At 33.8% G+C, this 21,890-nt stretch overlaps 1 protein-coding gene across 1 annotated transcript in view; it reads left to right on the forward strand.

Moving 5' to 3' along the window:
* LOC149060521 (uncharacterized) overlaps positions 1-21,890 on the forward strand; it is a 56,442-nt gene that overhangs the window by 16,431 nt on the left and 18,121 nt on the right. The window contains exon 2 of the mRNA XM_089216060.1: positions 17,574-17,613. Coding sequence (XP_089072186.1) covers positions 17,574-17,613 — 40 coding nt within the window. The remainder of the gene's footprint in view (positions 1-17,573; positions 17,614-21,890) is intronic.

Below are 21,890 nucleotides of genomic sequence, written 5' to 3' on the forward strand. Positions count from 1 at the left end.
TTTTTAAAGAGCTTTTTGTTTTTTCAAACATTAAAATCTGATGATGGATAAATGTTTTTACGACATGGCGTTTGCTTTCTTCTTCACATTATTTTTATTCGATTTAATCTGATTTTTATCACCTCTTCGGTTCATTTTATAATAGGAAAACTCAAACAACGCTTTTATCTGTACATTAATTATACCATTCGATTACATATTTTTAATACCATACATTTACACGTTACACGCTTAAATTGCGCATAAATATTTACGTATACCTATATTAAGTACGTACATAATTGTTGTATAAGCTCAATAGATTAATAAACATAATGCATCTCTCGACGTTATCGTTTTTCAAATAAAAAAAAAACATTTTATCTAAATCACAATCTCAGTCGTTTACGCGTCAATAGAATATAATATCTAAATTCGACATTCTTTGACATATCGTGTCATACAATACTGGGATCTGTTCTAACGATTTTCCAACAATTACCCAATTAGACAATAAATAAATAATAATACATAATATTTATGATATTATGTTAATAATAATGTTAATACCTACAGTAATAATATTATTATGTCACATTTGACGACCACCGCAGACGTCGTTGACGGATCACACGCACGTGTTTGCGCAACCATGCATATGCCTATTGCGGATTTACACATGTATACGGTAATATTATTATACCTTAACTTATTTACATAGGTGTTTGCGGTAGGTACATAATACTCTCGTGGTTCGTCGTTGTCGTAATAACAATAATAGTAATATCAGCCGATAGTATCTAATTATTATTCGTGACGTCCGAGATAGATTAAAATTCGCGGAATACTTAAGTATTATTAGTTATTACTGAGCATATTATAATATTATTATAACAACAATTATTCGGTATACATATTATTATATTGTATTGTAAATCACACAATGTTTAATGGCGTTTTGCAAACACCTACGAAAACGCGAATACAAATCGATGATAGAATAAAATATCATATAAATACAAACGTTGCTTACGCGTAAAACGTTGGCATAACTTTGTCGTAGTAATATTACTATAACAACATTACGTATTATATTGTACTATATATATAGATGTATGCTGACCGGGTGTTGATGAGTTTAGACAGTTTAACGTTTTAATTTTACGTGGGTACCTATATATTTTATTTTGGGTTTATTTTTATATAAGTTTATTACGATTTAGTGTAAAACATTAAACGTAAACTCCGCCGTGTTCAAATTCCGTTCGAATGTATTATATATTTATATGTGAGTAAAGGGATAAATTAAAAAAAAATTATAAATGCTCAGTGAACAATTTTTATTTCGTATTGCACTTTTTTTTTTATAAATTCATTAAAATACTTTGGCATAAGCCCCAGTGGATTTTGTTATGTATTTCGCGGTCCCACGTGTATGCGAAAATTACGCTTTAAAAATCATTGACACGGCTCAAGCGGATGATATGGTTATACTTTATAGATTTTTTATTCCGTGAGTTTAAATGTGAGTTTGTCAACTCGTCCTAGCTGCTGAGATTTCGGTAAATCTATCGTAATTCGTATTTTTCAGTGAATTTTTTTCCCGACAAAAAATAATAATAAAATAATTTATAAATGATGTCTTTATAATATTATGTATACTCGATGGTCATTGGTGGGAAGCGAGTGGAATGGAAAATATCTGTAACAAATGCGTGGATGAGACAGCCATATGAAGAAATAATATATTGAAGTTGGATCACATTTAGTTACCAATTCATACTAGGCCAAAGGCCATTGGGTAATCGTCATTTCATGTACATATACTGTTTATTTTTACACCTAATTGCGATAACATGTACACAAATGACAACAAATGGCGATACAAATTGTAGGTACCTACACTCGAAAAACACACAAGACATAAATCGTTAAAGTGTTGGTGCCACGAGTCCACATAATAAAGAATCCTTTGGATTTCCTCTGCTACGTCACTCTGTTTTTATACGCTCTCATACGCTCACCAAACTTACCGAATTTCGCTGTAATACACAATATATACGTGTAGGTGTAGCAGTGTAGATATACATAACGAATACGGATGGACACCGAGAACAGTCCGTGAAGTATATGCGACAGATGAATAATTTAATCAGAACGTCTTTAAACGTTTTCATATAGTCTTTGTTCGAAGGCCTCACACGAAATTTAGAAAACCGTTTGCCATAATATGATTTATGGTGTATAATGACGTACTGCAGTAAAAAAGAGAGCGAGCCAAACACAGCAAACCATAAAATGTCTACACAAAACTCATTACGCTGTACACGAGCTACACTATACACATATGTATAATAAAACGAGTGTTATAATAATATTTTATTGACGCGCATGATTTATATTAATTTGGCAGAAACAATTACGCAATTCGATTGAGGAGGGGGGGGGAATGAGAGAATAAAAATAAAATGAACCCGCGGCGGTGTGTCATTTCCAGTGCGTAATGCAAACACACATGTATAACTTAATTAAAATAATAGTAATAATAATCGTAATAGAAATAGTAACACCACCACCGCTCGTTTGACTCGCCGAACCGGCTGCTGTGCGCGATATACTATAATATAATTTATAGGTCCCTACCTCATGGTAAGACTTAACTCAGCCGCCGGGCTATCGGGCTTCGTATCTACGAGGCAGGCACACACACGCTGATTTAGTAAAAGTATAAATATATATATAATTATATTATGGTCTATTACTCATGTGTGTGTGTGCGTGTGTGCAGACAGTCGTCAGTGACCACCAATGGACGTGCCGGGCGATCAGGCCATAACGCCCAACTAGCGGCGACCGGTTTAAACGCGTCGCGTCCCCATATATCGGGAGGTCTACGAGTTTCCCGGCGACATATCCGCAATCAACGTCTTACGACCAATCTTACACTCACCACCTGCACTGGTTTTGTACCAACATAATACTATCGTTGTTAAGGAAAACGTTCGACAACAGTGGTTTGCATAACATTATAACATAAATAAATTACTGTCGGCGGTGGAGCCGTTTGGGATCTGGCCGGAGTGAGATGTCCGTGCAAACGGCCGTGCGAATTCACTCAGGTTAGCGCAAGCGACCTATATATATAGTATGGTCTTTGGTACGTGAAAAAATACAAAGTTCACAAGATAGCAAGGTGGTCGGTCAGAAGCGATAGAAGGTGGAGATTGGGATTGAAATGACCCATATTATATTTCTATGACGGTGAGTATAGCCCACGTCAATTTTCATGAAAATACATCTCGAAATAAACCACGCTAGGTATACATTTTCTAAATTAAAATTCGTTCAGTTACGAGAATTTAATTTTAATTTAAATTAATTTTTGAAAAATTCTAAACACCTATATGATGGCATAATATAAGTACCTGCTACATCAGGGTCAACGCATCTAAACGTCACGTAACTATATATATAAATTATAATAATATAGGCACCTATATAATTTAATAATATGAATTATGCAATAAGTGCACTCGAGATTCTTTTATAACAATTTTGTCCTATATATTGCGAGTGCATTATTACAATATACCTACATACATCCATAATAATACAATAATATAATATACCTACTTTAAACAATATAATGTAGCAGTTCCCAAACTGTAAGCTCTTTCTAATAAGGGTACTGCAGTCTACGGTTAGGTTAGGTTAGATTTGATAGAAACCGTTGGACTATAATGTAATACGTTAAAGTGTTATACGCACACGTTTATGGGTCAAAGGCGATAAGCGTACCGGTTACAACAACTATAACAATAATTAATAACTGTATAATATGATAACAACCACCACATTGTCTGTGTACACTATTATATCCGATTTTCTTTATCACATCATCCTCGACTGATAGGGCAACGTTGTAGAATATACTTCTCCGGATGATGGTGTGCGTATGATCATCACGTCTGAAAACATTGTACAGATAATTATTATTTCTAATTATCAAATTGTCGTTATTATATTTTATTATTATAATATATTGTTAAATGGGCTTTTACTGTTATAATATGTAAGTTTCAGTGTATATTGTTTCAATAAATAAAAGTGTCACTATCATGTCTGAAAGCTCCGGAAAACCCGATGGGATTCACATTCGCGTTTTAACTCTGTCAAATTTATATTTTGCTTTATCAAAGTTTAATAATATTATAATTTATGGTTTATATATTATGCATAGTACCTACTCATTACACTGCATTGTGCACTACATGGCTTTTATATTGGTAGTTCAAGTTGTGTTACACTTAGACATTAAACGATCGTTTAAAATATACTCAAAAACGCACGATTCCGAGAAATACTAACAGTTGTCTGCACAGTTCAAGTCTCCGATTGCCAAACTTTTGTGTTTGGGTGAGTGTACTTCAAAAACAATTTCCTAGTAGTACCTGTAATAATTCAATTGTGGGCTGATGTTGTAGGTATACGCGTTCCGTGTCAATAATATCGCACTTTGGAAAGTTCAAAAGCGTAGTGATAGTATCTATATTATAATGGTGATAATTATACATATATAAAAAACAAAATTATATTATTCGCGTTCTTGTATAGGTTTTAGACGACATATTATAATTATACGATTTAGTTGAAACGGTGAACGCAAAACGATTGCGATTTACGATATACGAATTATAATAATATTATAATACAATAAATCGAGTTATGAGACAAACAGCCCACGGTGACACTCGACAATGGCCACCTTATCGTTGTGATTGATTCTCGAATTACACACTGCCACTCGTCGTGTATCTAAAACTCCTTATAAAGAGTGGAAACCGATTTAAATAATATATTATATTTCTCGCGGTAACCCAACGTACAATTCGTGAGTATGTGTGTGAGTGTGTGCTCGACAGTACTAGTGTGGTTGCGTGCTATATATATATATATATATATATATATGCGCACCGATCGTCTCGGTGTTTATCGTCATCACGCCGTTTGTCCGCGTCCGATATAATAATACCAATTTATTATAATTTTATATACATACATATATGTATGTATTGATATGTAGGTTGTATACGCAGACACACAATCGATCGAAGTCGTAGAAATGTCTAACGTCGCGTAACATATAATCCGGGGCAAAAGCCAATAAAATGCAATGACAAGTATTCGGCTCATATATGATTACATTCGAAGGTTTTATTAATGCCTACACTGGTGCGCGGAGAAACGCATACGTCATGCACACGATATTATTTTATAGACGGTTTTTGTATTTAGGTTTTCACTAAAAATAATAAAATAATAGTTTGTTTCTCCGAAATGGTTTGACTGGCGGCAGTATATGGCTTTCTGCTAAGACATTATCATCCGCGTAATATGTACCCGGTAAAATATTATATAGGTTATTGCATATTAGAGTGGACTCGGGTTGTCATGATCAGATTCAAAATTACTGTGTGAAGGGATGTCAAAAAATATCATATTTTCTTATCATGGCCATGTCGCCGGAAAAAGCTATAACAAATTCATAATTCCCGAGCATAACATATACTTGATTATTATTGGCATTCTATACGCTGCCATTTTTGATTTTACAATCAAATATTTTATTGTTAAAGGGTATAATATGTAAGCCATAACATCGTAGACTTCAACCGCGCCCGTTCACAAAAAGGTCGTTTGTTAGAATTTGACGGACTGCTTAAAATCAAAAACGCACGATATATAGTACAAGTGACTTTCGTCTATATAATATATAATAAAATAAGATTGTAAGTGAGTTTTTTCTTCTATATTATACATGGGTATAGAAGCAGTTACGCAAAGAATCCAACACACAATTAAAAAAAAAAAATTTAATAACCAAGTACGCACTACAACAACAATCATATTATAATGATAATAACGAGAAATAATATAATCGTGTCCGATGATTTAAATTGATCGTACAGATATTTTTAATTACAATATTTTGTTTTAACTCCGTGCCGCACGAGTTACGCTGTATAAGAATATAATATACTTTAAACGAGCGTGTGGGCATGGACGATTAAAAGAATAAAAACCATTTGCCCTCGGATAATTAATAACCATTAGATACCTATACATATATTATACATTATGGTGCATACAGTGTTATGATATAATATTATACGTTGGTTTCTGAAAACGATGTTATAATATAGGATAATCGTGCTATTCGGGGCGCTCGTCGAAGTGCCAGAAAACAATAATAATAATATGTTTGTTGCATTTGTTTGAATATAATAATTTGTGATTATCTATAGGTACCTTACATAATATTATAATGGAACACACACCGTTGTTTTAGATAGCGTACGAATATCGTTTGGTACAGGCGCTACAAACGAGACACGCGTTAAAAAGGGTTATAAAAGTTTATGCAATTGTGTCTGATAAGGCGTCGTGGTATGCCGGTGATGTATATGCGTATAAATGTGTACAAGTTATTTAAATCCCATGCCTGTATCGTATACAAATATCGTGTAGTATAAAATGTTTTATTTATCTAATATACATTATATTATGTGTTTTAAGTATCTACAATCTACATAGAAATATGCGCTTTTCGTGGATATTTGCCGTAGGGCGGAGATTGACGATCGTTCTAAGCCGAAGGTTCTTTAATAATATTATTATACTAGCTCATAATAATAATAATAATAATAATAATAATAATAATAATAATAATACATAGCCGGGAGATGAAAACAACGAATTCACTATAATAACATAAACTAGTATGTTATTATTAAATGAAAAGTCGAATGACGCAATGTCTGTACTCGCAGACCGACAGCGGTCGCTATATTCGAAATCTCTTTTCTCGAAACTATACGCAATATAATATTATAGTTTTAAACTATAAAAACAAAGTCCGCGTAGTTACCAGTAATAAAATAATATTTTTCAAGGGTTTGTAAATTTAGATGAACAAAATGTGAACTGTATTACGGATTTGTATAATAATATTTTCTATAATATATTTTCCAAAAAGTTTAAATTGGAACGTCTGCAAAGATTTCGCGCTCGCAATAAACCGTGACTATTCTGACCGCGCGAACAACAGTTATAAAAAGCAGTGGCAGCGTTTTCCGGTTTTCGCGTCAAGTTTGTAAAAAGGCTTCGCGGAACAAAATAATAATAATAATAATAATAATAATAATAATAATAATGATAATACTCGTAATCGCCTTAATTCAGACACACGCTTGTCATATCGTCTTACTCGAATATTATACTTACTAGCTGCAGTACCTACATAACAATATATTATTATATCATTTCTTGTGCAGTGTATAGTATAATAATTCGTACCGGCTATATAACACTTATTGCACCGTCGATGCGAACATATTATACACATTACCATACATAAGTCTGCGTTATTTCTAAACCGTAATATTGCAGTATATCATATTATTATTTTACTAAACGAATAGATATAATAGCTGTAGCGCCCGAGTAGTTATTCCTCTATATAATATTAATATATTAAACCGCAGTGTAATGCTTATAATATTATAGGCCGACTTTGGTTTAGTCGATGCGTCTCGAGTGCATTATAAAAATTATAAATAATAAAACGGAACGAGTGTATATTGTACTTATATTAGGCAGCTACAACTATATCGCATGCTTATTTTTTTCGTGGTAAATGCGTATTATGGGTATATAACGGCACGTTGCCGCTACATGTTATAAAAATTATTTTCTTAGGAATTGCTTCGAGTCGATTTACAATATATAAACTGCACTTCCATCGAGAAGTGTGCAGAGAGTAATAAACATAAAAAAGTTAACTATCTTTAAAAATTACTACTTATCTAGGTACTTTCACGTATATTATAATGTTCATTTCGTTGTCCAAAATTTCCTGGAAACGCATTTCAAAGCACAATTTTCTTTTTCGCCGGTAGTTCTTAACCATCGGTTCGAAACACAACGAGACACAACTATATACTATAAATATCTAATACGCTATATATATAAATTATATTTATTATATAATGAACTCGGTGTATACAAAAATGTAATGTAGCTTATGGACATTATAATATAATATTGTACGCACATCGCGAACACGAAATCTCACGCACCTCCCCTTCCTTCCTTATGCCCATCATCAAAAATACGGTACTGATGACCGCAACGTGTGCAGCAGCGTATTATTATGGTAATAGTTTAACGCGTTTCGTAATTTTTTTTGCGTTGGCGGGAGGAAAACGATCCGAAAAACCAACCCGTAAAAGGAAAATAAATTCAAACTGCATATATTACGTATAATATGTATAATATTATATACGCGCAACGAACGTTTAAACACTAAATAATAACATTATAGGTATAATAATATGATGTGTCTTCACTCGGCGTATATCACGGCAATAATAATACTGTACTATTATTATTATTTATATGACTATTATAATATATTTTTTTCTCCCGTCACATATATCCTCTTCGCGCGTACGCCTGTGTAGGTTTTCCAGGCAATAAACTCCGCGGCGGCTATCGCCGGCTGCAGCGAGACGGTGGCGCCAGCCGTGCCCCGCTCGACGGCTCTCGGCGACGACGTCCGCGCGAGAGCTCCGACCACGCGATTATCGCACACTCACACAAGGCGCACACACACGCACGATGGTATTAGCTCTGCGTTTAAAATATACATTAAAAAAAAAAATACAAACGCACACGCACACGCGTTTAAATACATTTTTTATGTGTGTATACGCGAACGACATACAATAAAAAAAATATGGTCATAATATTATTATTATTTGCGGTGACGGCTTTCGTCGGACAACGTGATAGTATTATGCATATTATTAACATAATATCAATAATACGTACTGTGCCTGACGGAGAGAATCAGCGACCGAAATAATGAATTGAAATATCACCTGTATCAGTGCGATAACGCTGTGGATAAAATATCATTATCAGTGAAACGTGACAAGACGATCCCATTCACAGGATCAACACGAACAACCACACTGTGTGCAAGAACTCGATGCTCGGAACGGTGTAATTCATAGTATTCGTATACGTATTATGACCATGCAGTCTTCCGCCGGCTGTCGGCCTGACGACTGACGTTCACAGCGTAATAATACGTATTTATATATAATATTATTATTGCCATTACTATGTGTATTGTTAATTTTTATGCACGCTCGTGTGGGTTGCAAAATAATACAAAATGATATCATTATATTATTATCACAGTAGTTCGATGAAGATCGTCGTAAACTCGCACGCGCCCGCTTCAAAAAGAATGAAAAACGACAATCGGCAGATAACTACTGAATAAAAATATTATATAATAACATCGTTGCGTATAATACAGGTGGTAATGACGAAAACTCCGTATACTGTAGTGCCGACAACAATAATCGTTTATTATGATATTCGAGTTTTTCGGGTACTACGGATTGCGGTGTGGCGATCGGCAACGCGACTGATGCTATAACAAATATTTATACATCGTATCAAAGTATTATTTATTAATAATTTTTATTCACATTGCTCTCCCCCTCTCACACGTACCGTCCGAATCTGAAAAGGATGATTATTTAGATTCTTAGAGGATAATTTATTTATTTGTCTCGATCTTTTCACCTTCCGAGTAGTTATATATATATACCATATATAGGGCATTCTCTATGTAATATGAACTGAGATTCTCTTTGACCACGCACTGACAGTTAATTTTTGAATTAGCCTAGTTCATCTTATATGACGTATTACATAGGCGTGACTTCGATTTTTTTTCACATTTAAAAAATACTTAATGCGAAAGTTTGATTGTATATTCTGTTAAACGACCGTCTGGTTTTAACAATATATATTTAATACACGAACTGTTCACAACAAAATCGCTAAACGCTCTTGCCAATCCCATTGAAAGGCATTTCTCTTTCAACAATGGATGATAACAATATTATAATAATTACTCACCATATTGTTCATTTTGTATATTTTGTCGTTATTATTATTATTACTATTTTTTTTTTTTTTTTTTTGTAGTCAAGTGGTATTTCATGTAAACAAGTCAAAAAACTGTGTTTTTTGTTCTATTCAAACTAAAATAATGATTATGAAGAACGTTAATTTATATTTCCATTACTCCAAACCGGTTATAATTAATTTGCAGCCCAGAAATAAACACGGTTCACTTAACCCCCTTTCTATACCAAAACTTTGAACGTGGCGCGTATAATACATAAATTATATTACTGCACTATATAAATAACAGATTTTAACGTAGTGTGACGGAAAGACTATCAAACTGTATCTATGGTACTCGTATTAATATTTTGTTGAAGAAAATTAAATCCTATGCGTTTTAATATGTCCGGTAGACGCGTATACTAACGAACTAAAATTCATTCACATACGTAGTCCCTGGTCGATACCTGTCCATGGGCACAGTGTAAGTTCCCTTCTCCAAAGAATTATTAATAACTTCGTCGGTCGAATTATTGTAGCGATCGAGTTCACAGATATATAAAAGCAGTAGTCCGCTGGGAAATTAATAGACACCAGAACGTACATATTATTTTTTCGTATACAATATAATGCTAAAACGGTAAAATTATATTATTATCATCGTCGTGGTCGTCGTGTCCTGAGAGATTCGTAATATAACTGCATACCCGGTGCATGAAATATAATAATAATAATCATATAGGAATACCGCGTGACTACTGCAATATTATAATATAATGCGCACCCACGGGATATGCACACGCCGTCCGGTTATGAAGTCCCGCGACGACTGTTAATTTATCGATATGAATGCACATTTTTTTTCCTTTCTCTGATCGCCATTCGCTATAATATTATCGTCGTCGTCAACATTCGTACCTATAATGGTAGCATTACAATATCGCATTGTGCAGCGACCATCAGCGGTCTTATATATATGTATAGTAATAACGTATGGGTACCTACCTATTTAGGTGCTCGCGTTCCGCGTGTAAATGCACATAAATTATTGGGAGAAAAATAATAGCGGATGAATAAAGTGTGCAGGCGAGTAGGAGTGAAAAAAATTGCGGTGCAGGTGCAACACACACGGATTCCGAAAACGAAAAATAAGGACGCTCATCGCAGCTCGGCGACCATAATAATAATATTATATATTATATCCAGCAGCGGCGATCGACGGACATCACACAACACTACCTATTATATGGTCGGCGAACCGTGACTGCAGTCGATGGGTGGGTGGATGGGGAGGGTGAGAACGACCGGGGCAGGGACACGCTTTATTCGGAATGTATAATTATTTATGTACACTCTTATAATATTATCATACGAAATTCGGTCCATTGTCCGTATAAATATTGCGTCGGCGGCGGAACAACACAATCGGGTCGTGCGGGAAGAGCGAGTGCCGTTCGGAAAGGTGGAAAACACACTAAAAAAAAAAAAAAGTAAAACGCCATAATGGACGACTTGAAAACGGTAGTCGACTTTATATTATTACTATTATATATTATATTATACGTATTATTGTTATTATTATAATACGCGGCGTGGTCCGCGTATCGCGTGCACGGAATCGAAAATAATAATATTATTTATACGTTCACGGTTGTTATTATTATATTATTACGTTTACAGGAGGGACGCGTGTATTGTTGTTGTTGTTTCGAAGACACCGCGCGAGACGAGCGTCGTCGTCGGTCGGCCGAAACGAGCGGGAGCGCGCGTGTGCATAATATTATAATATAGTTTGATTGATCACGATTTATTAGCCCGTACGGTTCGCGGCAATAATAATTGAAAATCATTAAGACACCGTAATGGGTTATTATTATTATTTTAAACACATGTTTCGGTATTTTTTTTCCCCTCCCCGTCCGTCTCATCTGGTCAGCAGCCGCCGCCGTCGGCCGGTTGACAGACTCGTTTTCATCGATACGCTATTAATCCGACGAACGCGGACCGATCATTATCTCCTTCGCTCTCCGGTCGGGGCTCGGTCATCGGTTCGGAGCTCGCCACCGAAAAAAAAAAATTAAAAGAGAGAAGGGGGAGGTGAAAAACGACGACCGTCTAAAACCTTAAATACAATATATTATTATTGTTATTATAGATACACGCGGACACACAGTACGAGACGGTAATAATATTTAACTGGTACATGCGCGTCAAATATTTTATTATACTTTCGACCGGCTCGCGGCGTGCGCATGTGCGACCTGCACGGCATACATCCATATTACATATTATAATAATAAGTCATAACATGATATGTTGTACACAACATTATATGCACGTGTGTGTGGATATACGACACGCATTATAATATTGTTATTATAAAGTGCATTATATTATTATTATGTTATAATGTGTAATATGCATTCGAATCGCGCCGGACGCTGCCGTATTATTAACTCGACGACAAGCTTTCATTTCACACCGTGTTAAAGCATTTTATAATGGATCTATCAGAGTAGATTAAAAACCTGTTGTAGCGCCGCCGCAGTTCTTTATCGATTCTCATAATCTCTGGCGCGCTGTCTTTCTTCTCCGCCGTCGTCATCGTCTTCGTCGTCGTCGTCTTCGTTTTCATCTATCTCCAGCGTATCCTTCTCCTTTTCCTTCTCGTCGTGTCCACATATCCGATCACCCTCTCCTCCCCTCTGCTGTATCGTAATATCGATTTTTCGTTTTCGAACGTTTATTTTTTTTTTTTTTTTTTTTACTGGTAGTTTCATTATCGACACACTCGAACGGTTTATGGCTTGGTCGGGGGTGAGTGGCAGCGACCCGCGGGGAACCCGTTGAACCGATATTAATTATGTTTGTGTCATAAATTCACGTATATGACGTATACATAGTATTATTATAACGTTAAGTGTACGCGGTGAGAGGAATGCGAGCCGCGGCGTGATAATTCGGCCGCGTCGGGCAAACGTGTATAAACACGTGGACGACGACTATGCTTACATTATGATACGACTGATATCATTACCCATACGCTATAGCGACCGATCGATGTAATGATCTCGACCACGTTTCTGGGAGAATTGTATATAATATGCGCCACACGGTGCCGAGAGCAGACAGATCCAAGCACTCGTATAGCACTCATATTGTAGTGACGATAGATGTTTTCGCGGACAAGCAAAAATAATATGCCTTACGGGTACATTTTTCAGTAGTTGAACAATTAGTACATAATTAATAATATACCAATAATCTTATGGACTGCTGCAGTGCTACTATATATACACGACTAAAACCAGTTTCGGCGCTGCTCGCGATCAATCGGTCCTCTTGCACAATAATTAGAAATGTACCCTGCGAACATAAAGTCGTCGACTTTGGTCCCAACGTAAAAAAGATCGTACCTCTCGGTCAATCACAGATCCCGCATGAAGACAGCTGAGAGCCAATAAAACCTACAATAACTGTTTTGATAACGATGTTCTCTGATTTGTTGGTCTATTTTTCTTATCCATTATTATACTGGTTTGATGACGTGTGAAAATGTCTCTATGGAATTGAAATATCAACTCGTCATGTGGAATTCGCTAATAGTAAAGCATAATTCGCAATTTATCGGAAATCGACTTCGTAATTTTTTTGATTTGATATATTTTTCTAATCAGCCTCACACCATACGTCCTATTATAGGTACTATACCGCACACGATTATATTTTTTACTAGTTAGTTTCAGACCATAAAACCGATTTACGCTCGCGGCGTGCGCTCCTTGTTTTAGATTATGAAACACAAGCATGCTTGTGTGTGTAGGTTTGGGCTTAAGTACATACACATTTGTGGACTGCAACACAAAAACGACCACCCGAACGAATGCTAGGTAATAATATTATTATCTGATATCACGTATAGTATATACACATACTATATGATGCTATAAACAGGGAACCGCAGTAAGAATTCCCTCCCCCCCTCGACCTGTCATTACAGTTTATGTAACACTAATTATTGCACTAACTTCATTCACGATTCAAAGACTGATCAACACTTCTTATAGAACATTTTTTCAAACAATAAAATTGTATCATAAAACAATAAACCATCTGTTTTACAACATTCGAGATTAAGTAAATAATATAATAACGTATAAAACACACTTAGAAGATAGTTAGTTTCTTTATTTTTTGGTATTAGCAGAATCGTTTTAATATTTTCCTAGCCAAACGATGAAGACTATAAAACATTAATAATATCTATGTTATATTTTTGATTGTGCATCAATTAATATTATTTGATTGACTATAGATATTTGGTCAATTTAGCCTCGTCTATAAAGTATAATAATATTTTATTATCACTCATCGCCGATAACATAGCACATATTTAAGTCCTTTCATGCATTAGGGTTTAAAGAGAACGCGGTATTTTTGTTTTTCTTTTCGTGATTATTGTTTAGGATGTTATTTTTATTGATTTACTTTTTACTTTTTAAACGAGGAAGTCATTACGCACCACAAGCGGTACTATAGTCGATCACTTTGATGATTTATTTTATTATTTATTCCATTTGGAAATAGAAATATTTGTAACGATATTTTTTACGGTCCTCTCGGTATGCATTATTATAATTTTTCTACACATTGGCTGCGTTTCAAAATATTAATAGTTTTTAATGTATATATAATACGATATTATATTATATCCGGAGGAGGAGGATACGCGCGAATAATTTATTGGAATTTAAATATACAGAATTAAACCGCCGCGCCGTAGAAATAGGTACACGTACACAATTTGAATGTATTTTTATTGCTTTATTTGACGTATACCTATGCAACATCGAGTATTGTGGAGTTACCTATAACAACATCAAAACATATTTAAGAAAAAACATCGTTTCAAGGTGGTATTACAAGGTATATACGCACAGACTTCTATAATATAAACGTCAGGAGGTAACTATATCTAATCGCGGGGGGAAAAAAACGTTAATTTACCGTCGATAAACACGCATGTAATCGTTTAATTACAATGAGAAGACGCGGGAGCTCCATAAATTATTATTTACTTTTATACGAATATAGATTGTGAAATATTTGTTTCTTCTAGTGACTAGTCATAAACATCATCTGCCTAATATTTCATATAAACTATAGATTCTATAATAGTCATTGATTTACACGTAAATATTTAAATCGATTTCGAAGTATTAACAAATCTTGACACATGCATGACTAATACTTTACTAATAGTAAAAAATTAAGTGAAATGTGAACGATTTTAAAAACTTTTATTTTTTATATTTTAATTTTTATCGCATTTTAAGGAGTCTTTCGCGATTAAGTGAACGAAATCGGTAAGAAAATTAAAAATATTTCAGTTGAGAAAGATGACTTAATATGCTGAAATAATCGATGAAACATCCCAGTTACTATATTAGTAAAATACAAAACAATTCAAAGATAAATGATATTCTAGATCTGTTACTTAATCAATTGTTTTTAACATGTATATGATTTCGTATTTTCGAGACTAAATTACTATAGTAATTGTAACTACATTATATTATTGTTATTGAGTTTGTGACGACTGGTTTGATGGAGTGTCACAAACGTCACGCCATCCGTCGTGTCCAAAACTCAGACGATTATAGTAGTGTAGGATAGTAAAAAAAACAAAAAAAAAATAGCCAATTAATTTTTAATCAATTGTGGGAAAAAAATCACAATACAATAATAATAAAAATTATGCTAAACACTGGCGCCGACCGGACCGAACACTTGACGGACCGAGTGGAATGGGTGTCGAGGTGTCCATCGAAGAACATAATAATATTATATTATAGGTATTATATAGTACCCGAGACCGCCGTGGGAAGTCTCGGCCGTCGAAAAACGAAACTCAAACTATAAATCAGGTGGTTTTTTTTCTCTCAGATTTTTTTGTTTCTTTTTGCCATATGTCCCCCCGCGAGACGTTATATAGGTATTATATTCAATTGTTCGAACGGCGTTAGCTTTACACACACACACATACAAACATAAGTACCGTTTACGCATATAATATTATTATAGTCTGATGTGTGTGTGTGTGTGTGTATAATAACACAATGCGCGTATTGTGTTAATATAATATATATATATATATACGTATTACGCCCATAATAATAATAATATAATACGTACGACAACCGTTTGCGCGAGTAAAAAATATTTCAAATCCCACACGCGTTTATCCTATTCGCGCCGGTATGTGTATATTATAGTATGTAAAAAACCTAATACGGCCTCGAGCTTTCAGCTATCGAATATTTTAATCGATTTCTATGACGACGTCCATTATAAATAACAACGTGCGTACCTGTATGGTTGTCTGCAGTATATTTATTTTTCGTGCCTAATTCGTATAATAATAATAATAATTCATAATATACATTTTACATGGTCGACGAATTTACAGTACCTGCAATGTATAAACGTCGAAAACCTATAAAAGCCTACTACAGTCGAAAACTGTTTTTTAACTTGCCGCACTGCCGTTTTGTGCCCACCTAATAAAAAACAATAAGAAATCGTATTCCGACGATCTGAGTACTTATATCTTATTATCTTATGTTATTTTATTATACCTATACAATATTATATTCATCATCTAAATATGGTAAGTTGTGATATATATAAAATTTAGAATTCGCCTTGCGAACAAATTTCATTAAAATATTTTACACATAATTATATGTATATTATATACTACATAATGTGTATTAATTATTTTGTAATGTAGTAAACCCGTTTGTACGGGCTTAAGTAGTGACATGTGATTTTAATAAATCAAGTGACGTATTATTTATATTTTTTAATATTTTCACTTTTACATAAATTTTATGATGATTTATTAAAATTGTTTGCGTACATATATAGTGAGTTATGAAGTAGCAACCGGTTTCTATTTTATATTTTTGTCACGCGGTAATAAGCAACAAGTTGTGGTGATTTTGTTAGTTTCTCGCACAACTATAATTTTTGTTAATCTGATATTTACTCGCGGAACACGTCATAGCCATAGCAATAATATTTTTAATTATTATAATATTATATAGGTAGGTAATGCAAGTAGTCTAAAGCAATATAAAATAATATTTTCGGTAGAATAATAATAATTCAATAACAAATATTCTACTTCTGTAACATAAGTATGTGTCGAGTATCAATGGAAATTTCTGGTTAAATAAAAAAAATTTTTTTAGTAATATCACCACCCGTATTCGCCTAAAGTCTAAACGCATGCCAAATGGATTCACATCAAGTCATTTATGGTGCATGTTTTGCCTAAACGAAACGCCGGCGAAATTGTCAGCACGTCCATACGAAACTGTACTGAACGGATTTCGAACCGTTTCTCCGGTTGGGATTAAGAGAAAAAATTTATAATTACATATTATAATAATATAATACGCAATCGATGATAATAATATGTATTATTTATTTAATGTCGTTATAATAATGTATACCTATAATAATATAATATGTACATCACTATATTATGTGCAATCATACACCGACGTTTTATTAATTGGTTTTTTTTTTCGTTTCAGGTTAACAAAAATAATCCAGAGTGCTTTCGTTCTATTAATGGTGAGTAGTGCACGTTTTTTATTTTATTTTTTTTTTGTATCGTAGTCAAATCATTATATATAGGCATATAATTATACTTTAATTTATAATCTTTTTGGACGCTCTATAACGATTTATTATTACGTCAAAATTAAATTAGAAAACTAATTATACAGTACCTATTTGACGGTAGTCAGGTATTGGGTTATATTTTGAGCTGCTGCTTAATGCACATATGCTCTATAAAACTGTCCAATATGCATGCGCTTATATGCATTAAGAACCCAAACATTTGGAAGATCCGTGTTTAGTAAATTTTAAAAATAAAAAAATATATTTAATAATATTAAAAAAAAATTAATAAATATTTTTCGAGATTACAGTTTGTATCCAAAAATTTAAAATTATTGCTCTATAAAAGAAAAAAACACTATATGCAATGAAAAGTGTGACAGTCATGATTCAGGTAATAATAATTTATCTCCAGAAAAATTATCAAATACCTACTACCTATCAAAATATTTAAAACCAACTTTCACTAAAAAAATAAATTGGGGGCTCTCAGTAATTATTACTAATCACGATTGCTAGATTGTCAAACAATAAAACAATATAATGCATAATTAAATGATGCACAATAATAATGTTGAAAAAATACATAACATGGTGGGTATCGTGAAAAATAAAACATTATGCACGTTTGTTCATAATACATTCGTTCTAACTGTAGCCGAGACGTATTACAAATTACGACAAATTCCATGTTTCCATCTACGAATAGTAACAACAATAACATTGTTTACGACAGACCGTCTACAATAGTAATATAATGTGTATGACGTGTATACCAATAGACGTCACGTTCTTAATATTATTGTATATTTTCGATATCTTGGTTTATGATAATATGCACGGGACTTGGGAACGTGACAGAACGATTTACATATTACAATATGATATATGCATACCGTAAGGAAATACTATTAAAGCAATGACGACATATTATTATTACGTACGCAATCGTCGCGTTCAATTGATGGACACTGCGGTGGTAACGTAGTCGATTAACATAAATTAGTATCGATTGATTTAATAATTTTAACTGCGGGCAAATGTCAAACGATGGGCAATATCGACTGTACGGTTTTTTACCGACAAGATATTATTGTTATTATTAAAGATCCCGATGATGACTGACCAACATGAAATCTCATCGACGGAAATCTACTGCTCCATCGTCAATTCGTACAACGTTTATCCTATAATAGGATACTTAATTTTTAGATTTAAAAAAAATGTTGGAAAGATTTAGTGTAAAATATAATGAAATCTGTGTATTTCTAAAATTCGTATGTTTTTGATTCTCTGTTCGATATCTCAAAAAAAAAAAAAAAAAAATAGTGAGTTGGTTTGGAGTGATGCGGATAGGCATACTATTCATTTTATATTATAAGCGATATAATTTGTACAACACTTTAAAGTACGATAGTCAACCTGTTGTGCATATGTTGTGACGTGTATATACACGATGTGGCGATGTATGTTACAGGCGCCAGCCGACTTCTCGAATTTAACCTAGGTATCAATAATATGCGTATGTTTTCTGGTTTCTTAAAATATATTATCGACGTTTGAAATACGACACCCATTAGCAGTTAGATTTTTTTTTGTATCACGCGCGGCAATAAAAATAGCCGACAACACCAACAATGATATTATATATATATAGATTTACACCTGCCACGAAGTCTATGCAAATGACCGACACGCATCTATTATGTTATTATATTTTATCGGTTAAAATAATTAAAACGAACCGGAAATATAATATAATATATTACAATAAATAGCGACTGTCGTAGTCCAATAATAATTAAATGTTTGTTTACCAATCGGGAATATTCTTAAAGAAGTACTTTCCGCGTGTATACACAGTCGTAAAAACAAACATAAATCGTTATTAATGGTGCCGGGCGTTAAATTATTTTCTTTCTAAAACTGTTATCGTACCGTTTGGATGACTCGAAAACCGTTTTTATTATGGACTAGGCCGAAATGAATTCAACGCGTGTAGGTATATTATATAGAGATTCATTTCAAAAACCAGTTTAATATCGGTGCCGATTGGTCGAGTTCACACTTTTGATCATATTTATACCATTATTAGTGCCACTAGTTAAACTACCATGTAGTTTTATGTGGTAGTTTTTTTTCTCCAGTTTCGGAACCTATAATCTATTCTAAATTAAACGAACATGAAGAATTTCAAGTGTACCATCGTGTATAAGTCTACACACTATATAATATAATATATTGCTATTAAATATCGGACAAGCGTTTAGACATATTTCCGAGTGCTAGAAAATGTCTGATGGTTCCGAAAAAAAAAAAAAATTTTTACGACATAGCGTCATACATTATACGCACTCTACAGGACGTCATTGTTGATATCGGACTATGTATATACAATATGGTAAAAAAAATATTATTCGGTTGTGTGTACAATATCGATAAAAAATATTTTACTATATAGCATATGGTGACGTGGTGGCGCGATCGATAATAATTTACGTTAATACCTCCGGTCGCTTACGACGGGCACACATTGTTTGTCCACACATCACGATATTATAATAATAATTTATAGGAAAATAATAAAATTATGTAAAAATCGTAAAAATCCGAGAAGTTTCGGAGAAGCGAAAACGCAACTAACACGATAATATGATGTATGCACAGTGTATTGTACACTTAAACAGTTATATATATATATGTATATTCACTCGATAGGTAATAGTCGTCGGGTGAATTTTTTATACGTGTCAACCGAAAAATCGGTCGCACGCGCGTCCTGCAGTTTAGCATTCTGTCGTCATAAAAGTAAATAGATAATAATAATGTGCACGTAAAGAATAAAAAAAAAAACCGAAAAGCGATCGTGACGGGAACTCATTATTGGGTAATAAATGCGAACAGTATTGAGACAGGCCACGTTTGGGTGTTGCAGACCGCCCTCGCTGCAGCCGCACTTTATAGGTGTGAGAACGGCGAGAACTCGGCAAGTAAAAAAAAAATATCCTATCTTGGAAGCCGTCCGACGCTTCTTTCTCGGCGCGACATGTAGGTACCTAATCAATAAACACTCGTTTTATTTAGGTATTTATTATTTATTTATTTTTTTTAATACCACCTATATACATTGCCCGGTAATATTATGTATAGCTAGTCTCTCATCGTTAATGGTCCTATATATAAGCAGAGGGTGGCCTCCGGGCGATCAAACTCGCGTTTTTTACGATATAGTTACCTCTCTATACCTATACTGTTGGACCGGCGATGCGTCGTACTTTGTTATTATTTTATAATAATATGTTTCGTAATTTATCATTATTGAGCGCCGAGCGGTGGTCGCATGTGGTACTTATAATATGAATATTCGGCGGGAGTTTTCGCGCCATCACACGCGGACATATATTATAGATACACCGGTTCCGTGTTTGCCGTTTTCAATATTTCATCACACAAACATATATTATTAAAGATGTACCACAGTAAAAAACCGCACACTCGTAAGGAGACCCGCGTAATACACCCAATATTCAAAAGGCGTCAACTTTTGCACAGTCGTATTACTGCTCAATAATACAGACAGGATGAGAAATGATTTAAGCGAATAAACTTATACAAATAGTCATCCGCGACTCCGATGCTTTGAAAAGCCTCCAATTTATTATATTATACTTCTGTAACGTTTGCCGGTATGACCAGTTGAATATTAAAGGGTATTTGGGGAAGAAGTTAGTTTATTTTGAATGCATTTTAACGACAGCTTGGAAGCTTGAATTGTAATGAGCAAATCATGTATATTATGTAGCTATAAATTGTTATTGTGGTTTATAAAATAAAAGCTATAATGTAACACGATTGATACACTTCGATTTTAATATACAAATAATCATAAATACGTCTGTTCCTGACCGGACTTGTGTGTTTCTGTTACGTGAAAAACTTTCGGATCGTGGAAAAACTAAAAAAAAGCCACTCGCCGTGAAACGTATATGTCCGAGAAAAAACAAAATTGACGTCTGTCGGGACGTTTTTCTCAATGACATGATCAAAAAAAATGTCACGGAAATGGGGATATTTATATTCTAACCGTTCCCAATGATTCGTAAATGATGCTCTAGCATCGTAGATATTAGTACTCGTAGATATAGGCGCAATAATGGTATAATTCAATACTATGTTTCCGATTACCACTATCGTTGTATAATAAAATATCTATTAACGCTGTTGTG

The sequence above is a fragment of the Diuraphis noxia genome, unplaced genomic scaffold, assembly GCF_037042655.1.
Source record: "Diuraphis noxia isolate RWA-SAM2 unplaced genomic scaffold, SU_Dnox_SAM2 contig0001, whole genome shotgun sequence".
Taxonomy (NCBI): domain Eukaryota; kingdom Metazoa; phylum Arthropoda; class Insecta; order Hemiptera; family Aphididae; genus Diuraphis; species Diuraphis noxia.